Genomic DNA, 17,556 nt, shown 5'->3' on the forward strand with positions numbered 1-17,556 from the left:
AATATCTACTGCATGGATATCTTTGAATTTCGATATCATTTATTAAAATTATCTTTTAAAAAATTGTTGCTCTCAAAATCTTTTCAAATTCTTAAAACCCACTAAGTGATAATTATGTTTTTACATCATTTTTACATAATAAAATTTATCAAGCATATATTATGTATCTAGCACAGTGGAGGAGCTTCACCTGGATTATTTCATTAAACCTCCACAACAACCCTTTGAGGCTGGTGCTATTAGGATTATTTCCCCTTTTCAGATGCAAAATAAGACCCACAGTGAAAAAATCCTGAGAAAAATCCTTTTCTCAGGATTCCACAGTGAGAGGTAGTAAAGCTCATGTCTGAATCAGTTCACCTGGCCCTAGAAGCCGCAGTGAGGAAGGATGGGGGCAGTTAAGAGAATTTCTTCTTAAAAGCAATTCTGTGATGATTTGATTAGCAGGCTAGGATTTCTTAAGCACCAGAGAGTCCCAGTTTTTTACCTGCCCACTGATAGTAAAACAAAAAGTCACAGCCTAAAAAAAGTGGTGGCTCCTTAGCTTAGTCCCCTGGATTCAGGTGGCACATTACAATTCTTAAACCAGAAACAGTGCCCAGCAGCTGTCCTGATGGACTGATTAAAATCCATTATTGCATCCTTCTATTCTGAATTCTTTCCATATTCTTCTGTTAGGACCATGAGCCTAACAGATAATTAAACAACCACCTATAGACTCTCTCCAAAGGTTTTTTGCTGCTCTGCCCACCAACCTAGATAGCATATTAAAAAGCAGAGACATTACTTTGCCAACAAAGGTCCGTCTAGTCAAGGCTATGGGTTTTCCAGTAGTCATGTATGGGTGTGAGAGTTGAACTATAAAGAAAGCTGAGTGCCGAAGAATTGATGCTTTTGAACTGTGGTGTTGGAGAAGACTCTTGAGAGTCCCTTGGACAGCAAGGAGATCCAACCATTCCATCCTAAAGGAAATCAATCTTGAATATTCATTGGAAGGACTGATGCTGAAGCTGAAACTCTAATACTTTGGCCACCTGATGCGAAGAGCTGACTCATTTGAAAAGACCCTGATGCTGGGAAAGATTGAGGGCAGGAGGAGAAGGGGATAACAGAGGATGAGATGATTGGATGGCATCACTGACTCAACGAACATGAGTTTGAGTAAACTCCAGGAGTTGGTGATGGACAGGGAGGCCGGGCATGCTGTAGTCCATGGGGTTGCAAAGAGTCAGACATGACTGAGCGACTGAACTGACTGACTGACCACAGTTGTAAGGATATGCACTTTTTTTTTCTAATTTTTATTGGTGTATAGTTAATTTACAATGCTGTGTTAGTTTCAGGTGCACAGCAAAGTAAATCATATATCTAGATATATATGTGTATATATACACATGCATATATCCTATCTTTTTTTTTTTTAGGTATCTATCCTAAGAGTCCACTCTACTCCCCAGTGTTTTCTAATCATCACAAAAGGGACATGAGGAAGGAATATTCTAATTTTACCTTCTGATTATTTTTAATTGTTAGGATTTTTAATATAAATTACATATAATTATTCTAAAAATGAAACTTTTCTTGACCAAGGAAGAAATACATTAAAAAGCAGAGAAGTCTGATGAAGGTTCATTACCGAGCTCATTTAGAAAGTATGGGAAAGACATGGAAAAATGTCAGTCTTAAATATTTAAAACACTGAATCATTAGCGCAGCTAGGTCTCTTGCAAGCACTTTATCATTAACATGTGACTTACATTTTATTCTAGTTTGTCTGCATAGCCCAGCAAGATTACTGCCGTATCCTCAACCAAGTAGAAAAGAACATGCAAAAAGTTGAAGAGGAAGGAGAGATCGTCATGGTGAAGGAACACCGAGAGCTTGATCGGACTGGAACAAGAAAGGGGCACATTGTCATCAAGGTGAGACAAACATGCCACATCCCGAGGGAGGAGGGTTTTGGTAGTATCGCTTGTGATGATTTAGGATGCCCCCTCCTCATTTTTCAGTGTAACTTCTCTTAAATGTATCAGTTGTAAAGACTCTTTGAATTTCTGTGATGAATAGGAGTCTTATTCATTATTGTATATCTTCCTACCCAGTTCATCTTATGCTGAAGATTTGAAATCAAGGTACATGTAGATACCACGCATGCAGGATGCTTATGACACGTTTGATTTGTTACAGGGCACCTCAGAAAGGTTAACGATGCATTTGGTGGAAGAACATTCAGTGGTGGATCCAACGTTCATAGAAGACTTCCTGTTGACCTATAGGACTTTTCTCTGTAGCCCTATGGAAGTGGGCAAAAAGTTGTTGGAGTGGTTTAATGACCCGAGCCTCAGGGATAAGGTTGGAAGATACGTTCTAGTTTCCTTTCAAATGTGAAACATTCATATATAAAGTTAAAGAACTTTAATATATACAGTTGTTATACCAGTTATGTTCAAATTATGTTGGTGGGTTAAGAGAATGTATTTTTTAAGCAAAAGAAAAGGGATGCTACAAATACTAATTCTTGTTATAGATTCTAAGTTCAGCCCTAGAATTTTCTCTTTTAACACAAAAGCCAATACATTGGACAACAAATGTTTCAGTAGATTTTCCGTGAGAATCATTCCATATGTTGATGTATTTTGGGAGGAAGTGAGCTTCATATCCTCCTCTGCTATCTCCTTTCCCCTCAACAAATGTTTAGACTCTAGTTCTGTTGAAAATTCTATTAAAACACAACCCCCAAACACCTGGGTTCCTTGGGAATGTGCATCCTCTGGTTCAGTAGCTGGCCAGTGTACACCACATAGAAGTTATCGGTTTTCAGTTGCCCCAAAACAGCATCTCCTCTCAACCAGTGTGGGTGGGTAGGGCCCTGTCTTATAATTCTGAACTGATCCTCTTCACCAGCTCTTGAGTCAGGCTCTTTTTCAAGGCCAGAGAGGGTGATGAAGTTCCTAGTCTTGTGAGGTTTGAGAATTAACTAGCCTGTATTCAATTCTCCTTCCATATGATGGCCTTGTTTCTATGAGGCCCAACATGGGAGAGGCAGGGTGGGAAACCCAGAACTGGGGACAAACAGCAAAAGGCTTCCAGCTCCAGTGCTGGCCCTGCTGCTGACTACCCCTTGGCCTGAGAGCAGTCATTGGACAGTGATGCTCTTCATATCATCATCTGAGAGTCACAGGCGTAGAAGACCTCAGCTAAGGTCCTCTGCTGTAAAACTTGCTTTGAGTATTTCCTCTGCCATTTTTCTCCTGTCACTCATCTCTTTATTTGTAAAATAGTAATCTGTGTCATTTTGGGGTTGTTGTGAAGATGAATAACTTGGTACTGTCTGGCTCACAGCAATCTCTTACTGAATCTTAAAGGTATTGGTGGCGGTAGTTGGAGTATTCAATTCATGATTTACAAATCTCGTTTTTCTAACCTGGAATACGGCTAGTAGACGTTTAAGGTGGCATCTCAGCTACAAAATTTTAATTTTATGAAAAGGTCAGGTATTAAGGATATAGGTTCAGGAGAGACAATAATCTTGGTTTCTTCAACTTGAAAAATGGTCAATAGTGATAATAAATGACAAAAAATTAATATAAATATCAACTTGACTCCTGAGTGTTTTCTCAGATTATATACTATACTTTGTCCCACTGTATTTAACTGTAAACAGTATTTTAACTGTAGTTTAAAGATTAAATGCATACTGTCACATCTGTTTCTTTCCTGCTAGAATAGCATATTTCATTTTCCTGCTTTAAGAGGTTAGTTAATGCTTGAAAACAATGCTACGGAAAATTTCTTTGATCTTATTATTCAAGATTGAGAAAGTTAAACTCACATAAAGTAAAACAAGTGCTTTTTAATTTAAAGTTGCAGTTATACTCCTTTCATTTGGTAAAATTTTATTGAGAGTTTACTCTGAGCCAGGTGTTGTTATAAATATTAAGGATGCCCTTAGAACATAACAGATAAGGTTGTCTTCATGGAACTTATAGTCTAATGAGGGTTGCATAGTTCTTGCTGGTATAAGGCAAATATTCCATAGCTGAGTGTGTGTATTGTGATGTATAAAGGTGTAGGGCTCAGTGAAAACATGTGAGCAGAGTAAGGAAAGGCAACTCACTTTTCGTGCAGAATTGTAGATATTAAAGTTTCTGTCTTCTTGTGTATTAATTTATTTTGATTCTTTTTTTCCCTTTAGTTTTTGTTGTGACCTGTTTCAAATATATTTTGAGAGTAAGCCAGATATATATTAATTACCATCCTTCAATATAAAGTCCAAATTTAAAGTATTAATATATATTTTCAGAAAGGTATCCTCATCAATAAAATCTAAAGGTTTTGTTATTGTTTTTCATGTTCATTGTTGTTAGGTAAATTGTTTGTTGGATATCTTTTTTTGCAATGACCTTAACCACAAATCTTTAGCACTAGAAAGAAGAAAACCTATTAAAAATTAATTGATTTTTCAGGTTACGCGGGTAGTATTATTGTGGGTGAATAATCACTTCAATGACTTTGAAGGAGATCCTGCAATGACTCGATTTCTAGAAGAATTTGAAAATAATCTGGAAAGAGAGGTAATATTTGTGATTTTGTTTTTAATCACAGCTTTCAGTTCATTTTATTCAGCCCATCCTTGAAACCACTCTTTTTGAACTCTTGTAGAAAATGGGTGGACATCTAAGGCTGTTAAATATTGCATGTGCAGCTAAAGCAAAAAGAAGACTGATGACGCTAACGAAACCAGCCCGAGAAGCTCCTTTGCCTTTTATCTTACTTGGAGGCTCAGAGAAAGGATTTGGAATCTTTGTTGACAGTGTGGATTCAGCTAGCAAAGCAACAGAAGCAGGCTTGAAACGAGGGGATCAGGTATGGCATTTCTAGTTGCAAACGTAATGGTGAACACTGGTGTCTTCTTTTCCTTCAGTCAATTGGGAAACTGAAATTAATTTTATAACTTCATTTTTAGATACTAGAAGTAAATGGTCAAAACTTTGAAAATATTCAGCTATCAAAAGCCATGGAAATTCTTAGAAATAACACACATTTATCTATCACTGTGAAAACCAATTTATTTGGTAAGTATTTTGCATTTTTTGCATAGTCTCATTTTTCTCCTTTTGGTCTTTTATTTAAACATTTATGTCTTAATCATGAAAAGTCATTGCTTATAATTCAAGCATCATAAGAATTGAAAATTTATAGTAAAATGCATAGATACAGAATTAATTATATAAGCATATAATTAGATTTAAATAAAAGCCTACTTACTTGAGGACCATAACATTTAATTTTATTGATATTTTTATTGATAAATATTTTATTGTAAAGAATAAAAATCTGTCAATAAATACCTGTAACTTATTCTGAGTAGACATGGCAGAAAACATACAAAACAGATTCTTGGTGTCATTCATTCCTTGTAGGAGTGTTTTTCTACAGGATTACAGTTTTGATCATGGCAATCTATACTTAGTATCTGTTTCCAAGTTCTACAGTTGTCTTTGAATTATTCAGATTTCCAGTAATGGATGTTTTTTGGTGTCTGTTTCCTCTTTAGTATTTAAAGAACTTCTAACAAGATTATCAGAAGAGAAGAGAAATGGTGCCCCTCATCTCCCTAAAATTGGAGACATCAAAAAGGCCAGTCGCTACTCCATTCCAGATCTCGCAGTAGATGTAGAGCAAGTGATAGGACTTGAAAAAGTAAATAAGAAAAGCAAAGCCAACACTGTTGGGGGAAGGAACAAGCTCAAAAAGATACTCGACAAGACTCGGATCAGTATCTTGCCACAGAAACCATATAAGTAAGTGTCTGTATAAATTTTCTCTGCATTCTATTATTGTATTAAAATAATAAGCGAAGGTGATGTAATGTTTACTCAGGAGTGTAAAAATTGTTTTAGCTTTTATGGCAGAGCTATCTTAGAGGCAACTGGACAATTGTTTTTACCCCATTTTTGCCACTTGCTTGCCTACTCCAATCTTCTTAGAGATAGTTAGCATTTCTTTGTTTGAACTATTTTATTTCTCATTTGGACTTTTAAAAAGCAAGAATGTGACTTTACTCCTGTCTCCCCCCTGGCATGATGGGGTTGTTTCTGCTCTTGTTTCTTTGTTTCTAGGTGTGTTTTCCACCGTCAGCATCTGCTTTTGCCAACTGAGTTTTTGCGGCTCCCAGCTGCTACTATCTACTCTTGCCTTTCTCTTTTTGCTTCTCTCTCCTGTTTTCAGTTACTTAACTGTTGACAAGACATCACCAACCAAGCACAGAACTCCTTTTTTCCTCCTGCTGGGCTCTGCAGTCAGCATGTCAGGTGTATTCTTGAATCTCTTCTTGGCTGTTCGTTTATGCCAACAGCTCATACCAGACAGAGTTGCAAGTGTCACACTTTTAAAACTTTGCTTGTTTGCTCACTTTTTTTTTCACTTTAGCTTCTTCTAGGTCTGTGGATGTTTTATAAACTTCAGTTGGTGGTGGTGGTTTAATTACTAAGTTGTGTCCAGTTCTTTGAGCCCACCAGGCTCCTCTGTCCATAAGATTTCCCAGGCAAAAAGACTGGAATGGGTTTGCCATTTCCTTCGGGGCAGTCTTCCCAACCCAAGCATCCAACCCACATCTCCTGCTTGGCAGGTGGATTCTTTACCACTGAACCACCTGGGAAGCCCCATAAATCCCAATTGCCATCAGTCAAAATTTTTTAAAATATTAAATTACATGGGTGCCCAAAATTTATTTATTATATATTCCTCTAACTACAGTAATATGAGATAAGTTGAAAACATAAGGGTTATTGTTTTTCTTTCTTTCATGATCTAATAGGTCTTACAAAGGAGCAATACATATAACCATTCAGACTTTATCGAGTCTTTTCTAATTCCACTTCTGATAAAAATTTCATACAAAGATTTGAGAGCTATGTTCTAGAATATGCTGTTAGTGGATTGAATATCAAACTTGTGTCCCTATTAAACTATAATGATTGATTCTTTCATATTAGCTAGAAAAGACTGCTACAGCAGAGTCCTAAGGATCAGCAGTGTGTACAATGGCAGTATTTATAGACTTGAGAGTGTGTTTGTACCAAGTAAGTTTCTAAGAGACAGTGGATTAGGCCTGCTGGCATTACAGAAAATAGGAATTGATTTTTTAAGTCACCCTTCATAATGAAAAACACATTTTTAAGTGGATAAGAAAATTACTTAAATGTAGAATTATTAGCAGCACAATAACTAAAAAAAAAAACAGAGTTATATCTGACCATGAGTTAAATATGAACCTTTAAAACAATCTAACACAAGTCAGCATGACCCTGGTGAGTATTAATAGAAATGTGACATGTAAGAGCTGAGTTGAAATCCATCCCTAGTACAGGGTGTTGGCAAAGGACACAGGATAAGAACACTGTGCATAACATTACTCTGTGTATTTGGATGTATAACATTATTATGTGTATTTGGAAAGATACTCAAAATCTAGAAAAGGGAAAAGAAAAAAGGATGATAAATAGATCGTTGATTTGGAAGCACCGAGGAGACATGTTAAATAATTTACATTGAAGAACATATATGACTCATTTAAACATTTCATTATGGACCACATCTTTATCCATTCATCTGTCAGTGATGTCAGTTACAATCCTGGCTATTGTAAATACTGCTATAGTGAACATTGAGGCTGCACATGTGTCTTTTTGAATCATGGTTTTCTCAGGGTATATGCTCAGTAGTGGGATTGCTGGGTCATATGGTAGCTCCGTTTTTAGTTTTATAAGGAACCTCCTTAGTGGCTTTATCAGTTTACATTCCTACCAGTAGTGCAAGAGGATCCCTTATCTCCACATCCTCCCCAACATTTATTGTTTGAGGTTTTTTGATAATGGCCATTCTGACTGGTGTGAGTTTACAATACCTCATTGTAGTTTAAATTTGGATCTCTCTGCTCTTTGATGAACTAGATGGGTGGGATGGGGGAGGGCGGGGTGGCGGGTGGTGGGAGGGAAGTCCTAGAGGGAGGGGATATATGTATACATATGGCTGATTCACTTTGTTGTACAACAGAAACTAGCACAACATTGTAAAGCAGTTGTAACTCAAAAAAAATAAACATTTTATATGAAAAATATTTGAAATCATCTATATATGTAATATAATTGAGAAGAATAATTATATTTAAAAGAAGGCTCAGTAGACTGTAGGATCTTTTATGTTGGTATATAGACTTGATTTGGAGAAGGCATTGACACCCCACTCCAGTACTCTTGCCTGGAAAATCCCATGGATGGAGGAGCCTGGTAGGCTGCAGTCCATGGGGTCGCGAAGAGTCGGACACGACTGAGCGACTTCACTTTCACTTTTCACTTTCATGCATTGGAGAAGGAAATGGCAACCCACTCCAGTGTTCTTGCCTTGAGAATCCCAGGGACGGGGGAGCCTGGTGGGCTGCCATCTATGGGGTCGCACAGAGTCGGACACGACTGAAGCGACTTAGCAGCAGCAGCAGCAGAGACTTGATTTAATAGTAGTCATTACTTGGGGCTTCCTAGGTGCTAGTTGTAAAGATTCTGACTGCCAGTGCTGGAGATGCAGGATATGCAGCTTCCATCCCTGGGTCGGGAAGATCCCCTGGAGTAGAAAATGGCACCCCACTCCAGTACTCTTGCCTGAAAATTGCAAATCTTTCCTAATAATCAGCATATGTTTACAAAGATTTTTTTTTTTCTAACAAAGCTTATCAAAGTAGTCAAGCAGATAAATATTCTAGATACACTGTTTTTTTTGTTTTTGTTTTTTTCTCTCTCTCAAAGATTATCAGTATCACAGAAGCTAAGGTGCCAGACGGTGGCCACCTGGCAAGGACAGCCCTAGTAGAGGGATGTGAGTAGAGGGGGGAGGACAGTAGAGGACAGTAGAGCTCAGGGCCAGTTGTTGAGTAAGTGGAGAAACACTGCTGAACCCAGAGGAAAGAGAGAATAAGCCAACAGACTACATACAAAGTTAACCAAGGTCAAAAAAATCTCAGTAACAACGACAGAGTTCCAGAGGTCCAGCAGGAAGAGGCTGCGCTCAGAGCTGGACCTTTCTAAGCCTGATCTGTACTTTAACACAGTTTCAATCCAGGAGTACTCTTTTGTCTGGATGGCAGACACATAGGTGAGAGTAGAGTGTTAGATCACCATGTTGGGTGTGACATGTTGCTGGGAAACGGGTCTGAAGAAGGCCACCTTTGGGGGATGCTCAGAGTGTCTGACCAGTACTGATAGCATCTGCGCCACAGGAGCCCGGTTGACTCTGTCTTTGGCCTGAGTCCACACAGTTGTCTCGAGTCCTGTATGACCTTTCATATTTTGGGCAGTAAAGGCTGCTTTATAAGGTTGAAAGATAAAATTCCACTAATAATGTGAATGTTTTAATGGACATTAATCCTTTTTGTCTATATATACATACCTCTATGCACTTAAATAGAAATATAGTTTTGTTATGAATATAGCTAAGAATTTTTTAAATTTTTATTGAAATCTAGTTGATTTATAGTATTTCTTAGTTTCAGGTGTACTGCAAAGTGATTCAGTTTTATAAGTATATATGTTTGTGTATTCATTCTTTTTTAGATTCTTTTCCATTAGTATTATAAGAGAGTGAGTATAGTTTCTTGTGCTATATACAGAGGGTCCTTGTTATCTGTTTTATATATAGTAGTGTGCATATGTTAATTCCAAACTCCTAATTTATTCCTCCCCCTCCCCTTTCTCCTTTGGTAACCATATGTTTTCTATATCTATGAGTCTATTTCTGATTTGTAAATAAGTTCATTTGTATCATTTTTTTTTAATATTCCACACATAAGCAATATAGTAGATTTGTCATTCTCATCAGACTTCCTTCCCTTAGTATGCTCATCTCTAGGTCCCACCTATATTGCTACAAGTGGCATTATTTCTTCCTTTTTTATAGCTAAGAAATATGCCATTGTGTGTGTATACCACATCTTCTTTATCCGTTCTTCTGTTCATGGGCACTTAGGTTGTTACCATGTCCTGGCCATTGTAAATAGTGCTGCAGTGTAAATGTAAATGGAGTGCATATGTCTTTTCAGATTGGTGTTTTCTCCAGATATATGCCCAGGAGTGGGATCTCTGGACCATGTTCACATATGAGTTTTGAAGAATTTATACTAACATCATCCCAAGTCTTGTCCTTACTTACTTGCCTTTGTAATTTCCATTTCTCTCCCAAATAAAAAGGAAGAATGCTGCTAGGTTTTTCTTTCTTTCTTTCTTTTGCACAGCCATTAAAAATGGTAGGTAGTAGGTATTATGATCAAGCTGTCATGTCTAAAAACGTAATGATGCTGCATCTTAATTTTATGACACCTTGATTTATGTCGCAACCGTAGTATGATCTTCTTTCTCTTCAAGGTACTTATAGAAATTGGTCAGAACTATAACCATTTGCTTGTGTTCTGTTAATTTTGTGTTTGTGCTTACTGCTTTATTCTGATGTTTTGTTTTGGAAATAGTTGGCCCTTCAAATCTAGAAATAGTTTTTATGTATTATTAAATCATGTTTCAAGAGTTATGCCCAGGCTTTTATAAATGGAAGTGAGTTTGTAGCTATCAATAGTAAGCAGTACTCTTGGAGCTTAAATCTAGAACTAGAAATTTTAAGTAGAGAGTTAAAAGTAAAAGTGAGTCATTGGATTTCCACTGCCTCTTCTTTGGTGCCAAGAAATGTCACCATGCACCACTACTTTTTTATGCTCCATATAATTAAGAAATAATGTCTGTGTCAGGCTTTCTTTACATTTGACTCTATCGTGATCTCATTTATCTCTCTGAAACACTGGAGGATGAAATTGGGACAGTTTGGACTTTTTTTCCTCCATTCATTTTACTCAATTTCTTCAGTTCTTAAAGATAAGATTATAAAACAACTTATCATTCTGAGGCAGAAGTCATCAATTGAGTGACTAAATGCCTTTCTTAAAATGTGCTTTTTCTTAACTCTATTTCCATGACTAACTCGGACTTATCTTTTCTTAAATATATGTCTGTAACTCAGAAACTACTAATACTCGTTATGACTCATCTAGTTAAAAAGACAGGTTTTAAAGAAACATGCACTTGAGTTGGATACACAAGCAGTAGCAGCTTTTGTAATTTACAATCAAATTTATTAATATTTGTACATTAACTGCTAGTATTCTGAAATATGGTTTATTTCTTAAACCGTGCACTATCTATTGGTGAGTCATAACTTTTTAAGTTGCTGATCATTTATTTTGTACCTTTTTTCTTGGTTCAGTGATATCGGGATTGGTCAGTCTCAAGATGACAGCATAGTAGGATTAAGGCAGACTAAGCACATCCCAACTGCACTGCCTGTCAGCGGAACCTTATCGTCCAGTAATCCTGACTTACTGCAGTCACACCATCGCATTTTAGACTTCAGTGCTACTCCTGGTGAGCACCACTCGTATAGATTTGTTTTTTCTCTTTTTCCCCCCCCAATGTAATGGTAGTGCTATATGTATCTCTCTTGCTTTGGCATGGACTCTGTCAGATGCTAAAAGTCATGATTAAATTTCAAACAGTTGGAACTGGTTTTTTTATTATTACTCAGACTAATTTAGTATGCCCACAAGCAAATGGATCTCTCAGATGTTCCCTTTCATAAAATGAAGTTAATATAGTATCATGCAGATATTATCAGGTCATATTAAATAAAAAGTAAGAGGCATATTTTAGATCAGCTTCCTGGATTTTTCAATATAATAAAGATGAACTTTAGATTTAAATTTTTTCCTTTCTGCTGCCAACCTGACAACTTTAACTGCTGCTATTGTGATCTGATCTGTTTGTTTGTGGATCATTTGGTTATCCTAGGGCAAATGTGTTCATTCGGTGTGCCTATATGTTGACTGAATCAATCTTTGAAGAAGAATTGCTGATGTAAGGGAGAGATGGAAGTTTAGCATTGTCTTTTCTGAGAATTTTTTTCACATTGCTTTGTTTAATTTTATTACCATGTACTGAAATCCTTTCTACTGACATATGACTCTTCTTTCCACCAGATTTGCCAGATCAAGTGCTAAGGGTTTTCAAGGCTGACCAGCAAAGCCGATACATCATGATCAGTAAGGACACTACGGCGAAGGAAGTGGTCATTCAGGCCATCCGGGAGTTTGCCGTGACCGCCACCCCAGATCAGTACTCGCTCTGTGAAGTCTCTGTCACACCAGAGGGAGTGATCAAGCAAAGAAGGCTTCCAGATCAGCTTTCCAAACTTGCTGACAGAATACAGCTGAGCGGAAGGTAGACGTTCCTCATCCTGTTGGATTTCTCTACCCCCACCTCCCCAAATCCCACACCAATGGCCGGTGAACACTTTCGAAGGGTTTTTAAAATAAGTATCCCTGAAGATTAAAAAGAAGATTTGCCTCATTCACTGAGCATTGCCATATCAAAGGGAATGCACACAGTAGACGGTTGACCCTCACAAGGATCTCTTAGGAACTTGTGCAAAACAAGGGTGCTGTGACCTGACCGTTCCTTGCTGCTCACCAGTGCTTGTGCTCCCATCAGGACACGGGCTGGCAGAAAGGCACAGCCATCTCCTGGGAGATGCACATTCACAACACACCTTCCACCATCTTCTGCCATTTGCTTCTGCCTACCTGACTTTTCTAGGAGCTCCATTTGTTTAGGTGGAGATATCTATGACAGTGTGGTTGGCTAAAGCTGCCTATTATTGTTCATGACACTAATGAAATATCCTTAACACTGGAACCAAAGCCTAGTTGCTTCAGGGCTTGGTCTTCTGCTGCCTTGTATTTGCAGGAAAACATTGTATGGGGTTTTGTCAGCCTCTCAGGTGGTTTTGTGTCTCTTAAATGGTGTTTCCATTGATATTCTCAAATCACAAATTAGGGAAAGTTGGAAAAGTAGTTATGTCTTGGCTTTCGTATAATGACTAGATTTTGCACTTTCTGAAAAATGAGTGTTTTCATAAATCACATTTTTTCTTTTTTTCTCATCATATGGAGTGTTTCATTGTATTCCTGCCTTTTGTGTTAAACATCTAAACCTGATTTAATTCATTCCGAACTTCTGTTTTCTTTCTGTCAGCTATAACTTTCTTGCTCTTCTTCACTTTCACTTTATTGCCAGCCCCAACCCTGGTAGGTAGTGTCCATTTTTCTTGTTATCATTTAAATATCATTGATCTGTCTGTGATCATGATGGAGTTCTCCACATCTCCACTGAGGTGCAGAGTCCTGATTCACAGTCCTTGCTCAACAAAATTATAAATGGATTCACATCACAGGCTTCGTGAGTGATCAAAGCTGAGAACATCTATGACTGTCAAGCCCCGAGGTCTGTGTCTTCTGTCACGTCAGCTTTGGCGAAATATGCAGAAGGCCAGTTTGACAGGACCACAATTCTCATTCTGCTTCTTCCTTTATGGAGTCTGGCTTAAGAAAGCATCTTTCTATAAAATCGGTAAAAAAAAAAAAAAATTAACAGAGTAAACATTTGCATTCTCTTTTTTTTTTTTTTTTTTTTTTTTTTTTTTTTTTATGGACCCACGATATCCTGAAAACAGGCTTTATGATACCGATCATTTGAAAAGAACATTGTTGCTATTTCCTTTATGCTCGAATGCAACTAAAACTCAGTCCCCTCTCCTTCCTTTTTTTTTTTTTTTTTTATGGTTCATGAAAAATAGAATTGCATTGTTCTGACGTATGGATTTTCATTCTTCTTTCTTTTTCCTGAATCCTGATTTTTGCAATGTTACACAGTGTCTTCATCTTGCAAAATTAATATGATTTTAATAAATATGATACACAAGATGAGTATATTGAGATTAACAATTATGAAGGAAAAAACTGAAAATATTGTAGAAGGTAACATAAAAACCATATCGTTTCATGAATCTTGTATCCAGCCATGCAGGAACTAGACTCAACTACTAAATAACATTATTTTTTGTCATTCACCTTTCTTCCCTAATCCCTCCCTCCACTGCTTCTTCCTCTTTTTACATATTTTCAAAATAGCATAAATTAAGATTAAAAGTGTTTTTAAGACTCCACTCAGGTTCAAATATTGCTCTTATTTGTAATACAGAAATAAATTCTTTTCAAAGTCTTAATCTCAAGAGAAGCATTGCTATTTTAGCTAAAAATTCAATTTTACTTTGGAGAACTCATTCAAAATAATTTTTTAAAGATTAGCTTAATGTTATTTCTTCCCATCAGACTTGATTTTTTTTTTTTCTGAAAAATTTCACAATATAATGTTGATAGTTTACCATGAAGAAATTAAGAAAAGAGAATAGTTTCTAATGTTTATCCATGTATTGACTGTTCGTAGTGCTCTTTACTCCTTCCTGTATTTCCCAGTTTTGTTTTGATATTATCATCATTCATAAAGGACTTTATCATTTTTTATAGCTCGTGCATGCTTCCTTAGCTTTCATTTCTCTGAAGGTGTTTTCACCCCCATTTCAAAAGATACTTTCAATGAATATCTATTACAGAATTGACAGCTTTAATTTTTCAGCACTTTATTTATTTTTTTTATTTGATAAATTTAATGCCTTTTATTGCCATACCTCATTTTACTGTGCTTTGCTTTAGTGAGCTTTATAGATACATGTTTTTTTTTTTTTTTTCCTTGTTAATTTTCTGTTTAGTTGATCTATCCATAAGTGTGAGTGGGGTACTAAAGTCTCCCACTATTATTGTGTTATTGTTAATTTCTCCTTTCATACTTGTTAGGATTTGTCTTACATACTGCGGTGCTCCCATGTTGGGTGGATATATATTTATAATTGTTATATCTTCTTCTTGGATTGATCCTTTGATCATTATGTAGTGACCTTCTTTATCTCTTTTCACAGCCTTTGTTTTAAAGTCTAATTTATCTGATACAAGTATTGTGACTCCTGCTTTCTTTTGGTCCCTATTTGCATGGAAAATCTTTTTCCAGCCCTTCACTTTCAGTCTGTATGTGTCCCCTGTTTTGAGGTGGGTCTCTTGTAGACAACATATGTAGGGTCTTGTTTTTGTATCCATTCAGCCAGTCTTTGTCTTTTGGTTGGGGCATTCAACCATTTACGTTTTAAGGTAATTACTAATAAGTATGATCCCGTTGCCATTTACTTTATTGTTTTGGGTTGAGTTTATACACCATTTTTGTGTTTCCTGTCTAGAGAATATCCTTTAGTATTTGTTGGAGAGCTGGTTTGGTGGTGCAGAATTCTCTCAGCTTTTGCTTGTCTGAAAAGCTTTTGATTTCTCCTTCATACTTGAATGAGATCCTTGCTGGGTACAATAATCTGGGCTGTAGGTTATTTTCTTTCATCATTTTAAGTATGTCTTGCCATTCCCTCCTGGCTTGAAGAGTTTCTATTGAAAGATCAGCTGTTATCCTTATGGGAATTCCTTGTGTGTTATTTGTTGTTTTTCCCTTGCTGCTTTTAATATTTGTTCTTTGTGTTTGATCTTTGTTAATTTGATTAATATGTGTCTTGGGGTGTTTCTCCTGGGTTTATCCTGTTTGGGACTCTCTGGGTTTCTTGGACTTGGGTGATTATTTCCTTCCCCATTTTAGGAAGTTTTCAACTATTATCTCCTCAAGTATTTTCTCATGGTCTTTCTTTTTCGTCTTCTTCTTCTGGAACCCTAACATTTGCATTCTCTTTGGACAAGTTGCTGACAAAGAGAAAGGCGCAGTGACCCTGAGTGCTCTCTCTACAGCTGGTGTTCATCTTTCTGAGCCTTTGTTTCTTCATCTGACAAGCAGGAAAAACACACACCCCACTTATGTGTAGGGTTTTTGTGAAAATCAGATATTCGAAAGTCAAAGTCCGTCTTAGGATCGTTCTCCTCATAGCATCAAATAGAGGCAAATGGCTTACAGGTTCCTTTGGTATTTAAATAAATAGGTGAACTTGGGTGGACCAGTAGTCACAGAGAATCTCTGGGGAACAGAGTGGTCACTCTGTGTTGGATTCTCGCTTCCTTCCTTGGATCCCATTTCCTTATTTAAACCGATTATCTAAGTTCAGCTATTTTCTGTCCTTATTAGCCAAAAAAAAAAAAAAATAATAATAATAATAATCTAGAAGGAAGGAAGAGTAGTAGAAAATGGATTGCAGTTGATACAAATGCAGTTCCGTGTGATGTGTTTGCTTCTATCAGTGGCTTCTGGATGGGGTTCTGTGGTCTGGCGTCTGAGGAGCCACTGCCTCCTCCGTCTGCCAAGCAGAGTCCCTGCATCATTCAGCAGCACGTTCTCATTGCTGTTCTGTAGACAGCAGCGTTCTTCCAGGAATGTTTTGAGATTGCTGCTCAGGCTTTGGATTCTGTGTCTCTCACAGGTATTACTTGAAAAACAACATGGAGACGGAAACCCTTTGCTCGGATGAGGATGCACAGGAGCTGCTGCGAGAGAGCCAGATCTCACTGCTGCAGCTCAGCACCGTGGAGGTGGCCACGCAGCTCTCCATGCGCAACTTCGAGCTTTTCCGCAACATCGAGCCCACTGAGTACATCGATGACTTATTCAAGCTCAAATCAAAAACCAGCTGTGCCAACCTGAAGACATTCGAGGAAGTCATTAACCAGGAGACGTTTTGGGTAGCATCTGAGATTCTGCGGGAGACAAACCAGCTGAAGAGGATGAAGATCATTAAGCATTTCATCAAGATAGCTCTGCACTGTAGGGAGTGCAAGAATTTTAACTCCATGTTTGCGATCATCAGGTGAGAGCACGTTCATTGTAAGAGTTGATTCAGTTTGCAGGTTAAAAAATATTATATCAATCCAGGAAAGCCATACAATTTGTAGGAGTGTAGTAGTTTTTTAATTGCGTCATATGGAATAATTCTTTTTCTCTGAATCCTAATTGTAATGCTTTATTTAAAGTCTCTTATAATGGATGGTCCTAGAGATTATTATACTAAGTAAAGTCAGACAGAGTAAGACAAATATCATATGGTATCATTTATATGTGGAACCTAAATATATATATCTATGTGTAAATGCACTTATTTACAAAACAGAAGTAGACCCATAGACATACGAAATAAACTTATGGTTAGCAAATGGGAGAGAGAGAGAGAAGGATGATTTAGGAGTTTGGTTTAAAATATATACACTATTATATATAAAATGGGCTTCCCTGATGGCTCAAATGGTAAAGAATCTATCTGCAATTCAGGAGACCTGGATTTGATCTCTGGGTCAGGAAGATCCTCTGGAGTAAGAAATGGCAAGCCATTCCACTATTCTTGACTGGAGAATTCTATGGACAGAGGAGCCTGGCAGGGTATAGTCCGGGTCACGAAGAGTTGGACTCGACCGAGCAACTAACATATTTAAAGTAGATAAACAACAAGGCCCTACTGTATAGCATAGGGAACTATACTCAGTATTTTGTAATAGCCTGTAACAGAAAAGAATCCGAAAAAGAACAGATATATATGTATGTGTATGTGAGTGTACTGATATATGACAAATCACTGTGCTGTACACCTGAAACTAACACA

At 37.2% G+C, this 17,556-nt stretch overlaps 1 protein-coding gene across 20 annotated transcripts in view; it reads left to right on the forward strand.

The window, feature by feature from the left end:
- Positions 1-17,556, forward strand: part of RAPGEF2 (Rap guanine nucleotide exchange factor 2) — a 275,244-nt gene that overhangs the window by 239,276 nt on the left and 18,412 nt on the right. For all 20 annotated transcript variants that reach the window (XM_070386449.1, XM_070386454.1, XM_070386455.1 and 17 more), the window contains 9 exons: positions 1,770-1,922; positions 2,188-2,352; positions 4,467-4,574; positions 4,663-4,866; positions 4,967-5,075; positions 5,558-5,804; positions 11,302-11,459; positions 12,071-12,311; positions 16,387-16,770. In XM_070386449.1, coding sequence (XP_070242550.1) covers positions 1,770-1,922; positions 2,188-2,352; positions 4,467-4,574; positions 4,663-4,866; positions 4,967-5,075; positions 5,558-5,804; positions 11,302-11,459; positions 12,071-12,311; positions 16,387-16,770 — 1,769 coding nt within the window. The remainder of the gene's footprint in view (positions 1-1,769; positions 1,923-2,187; positions 2,353-4,466; positions 4,575-4,662; positions 4,867-4,966; positions 5,076-5,557; positions 5,805-11,301; positions 11,460-12,070; positions 12,312-16,386; positions 16,771-17,556) is intronic.

Source organism: Bos mutus, chromosome 17, assembly GCF_027580195.1.
Source record: "Bos mutus isolate GX-2022 chromosome 17, NWIPB_WYAK_1.1, whole genome shotgun sequence".
Taxonomy (NCBI): Eukaryota; Metazoa; Chordata; class Mammalia; order Artiodactyla; family Bovidae; genus Bos; species Bos mutus.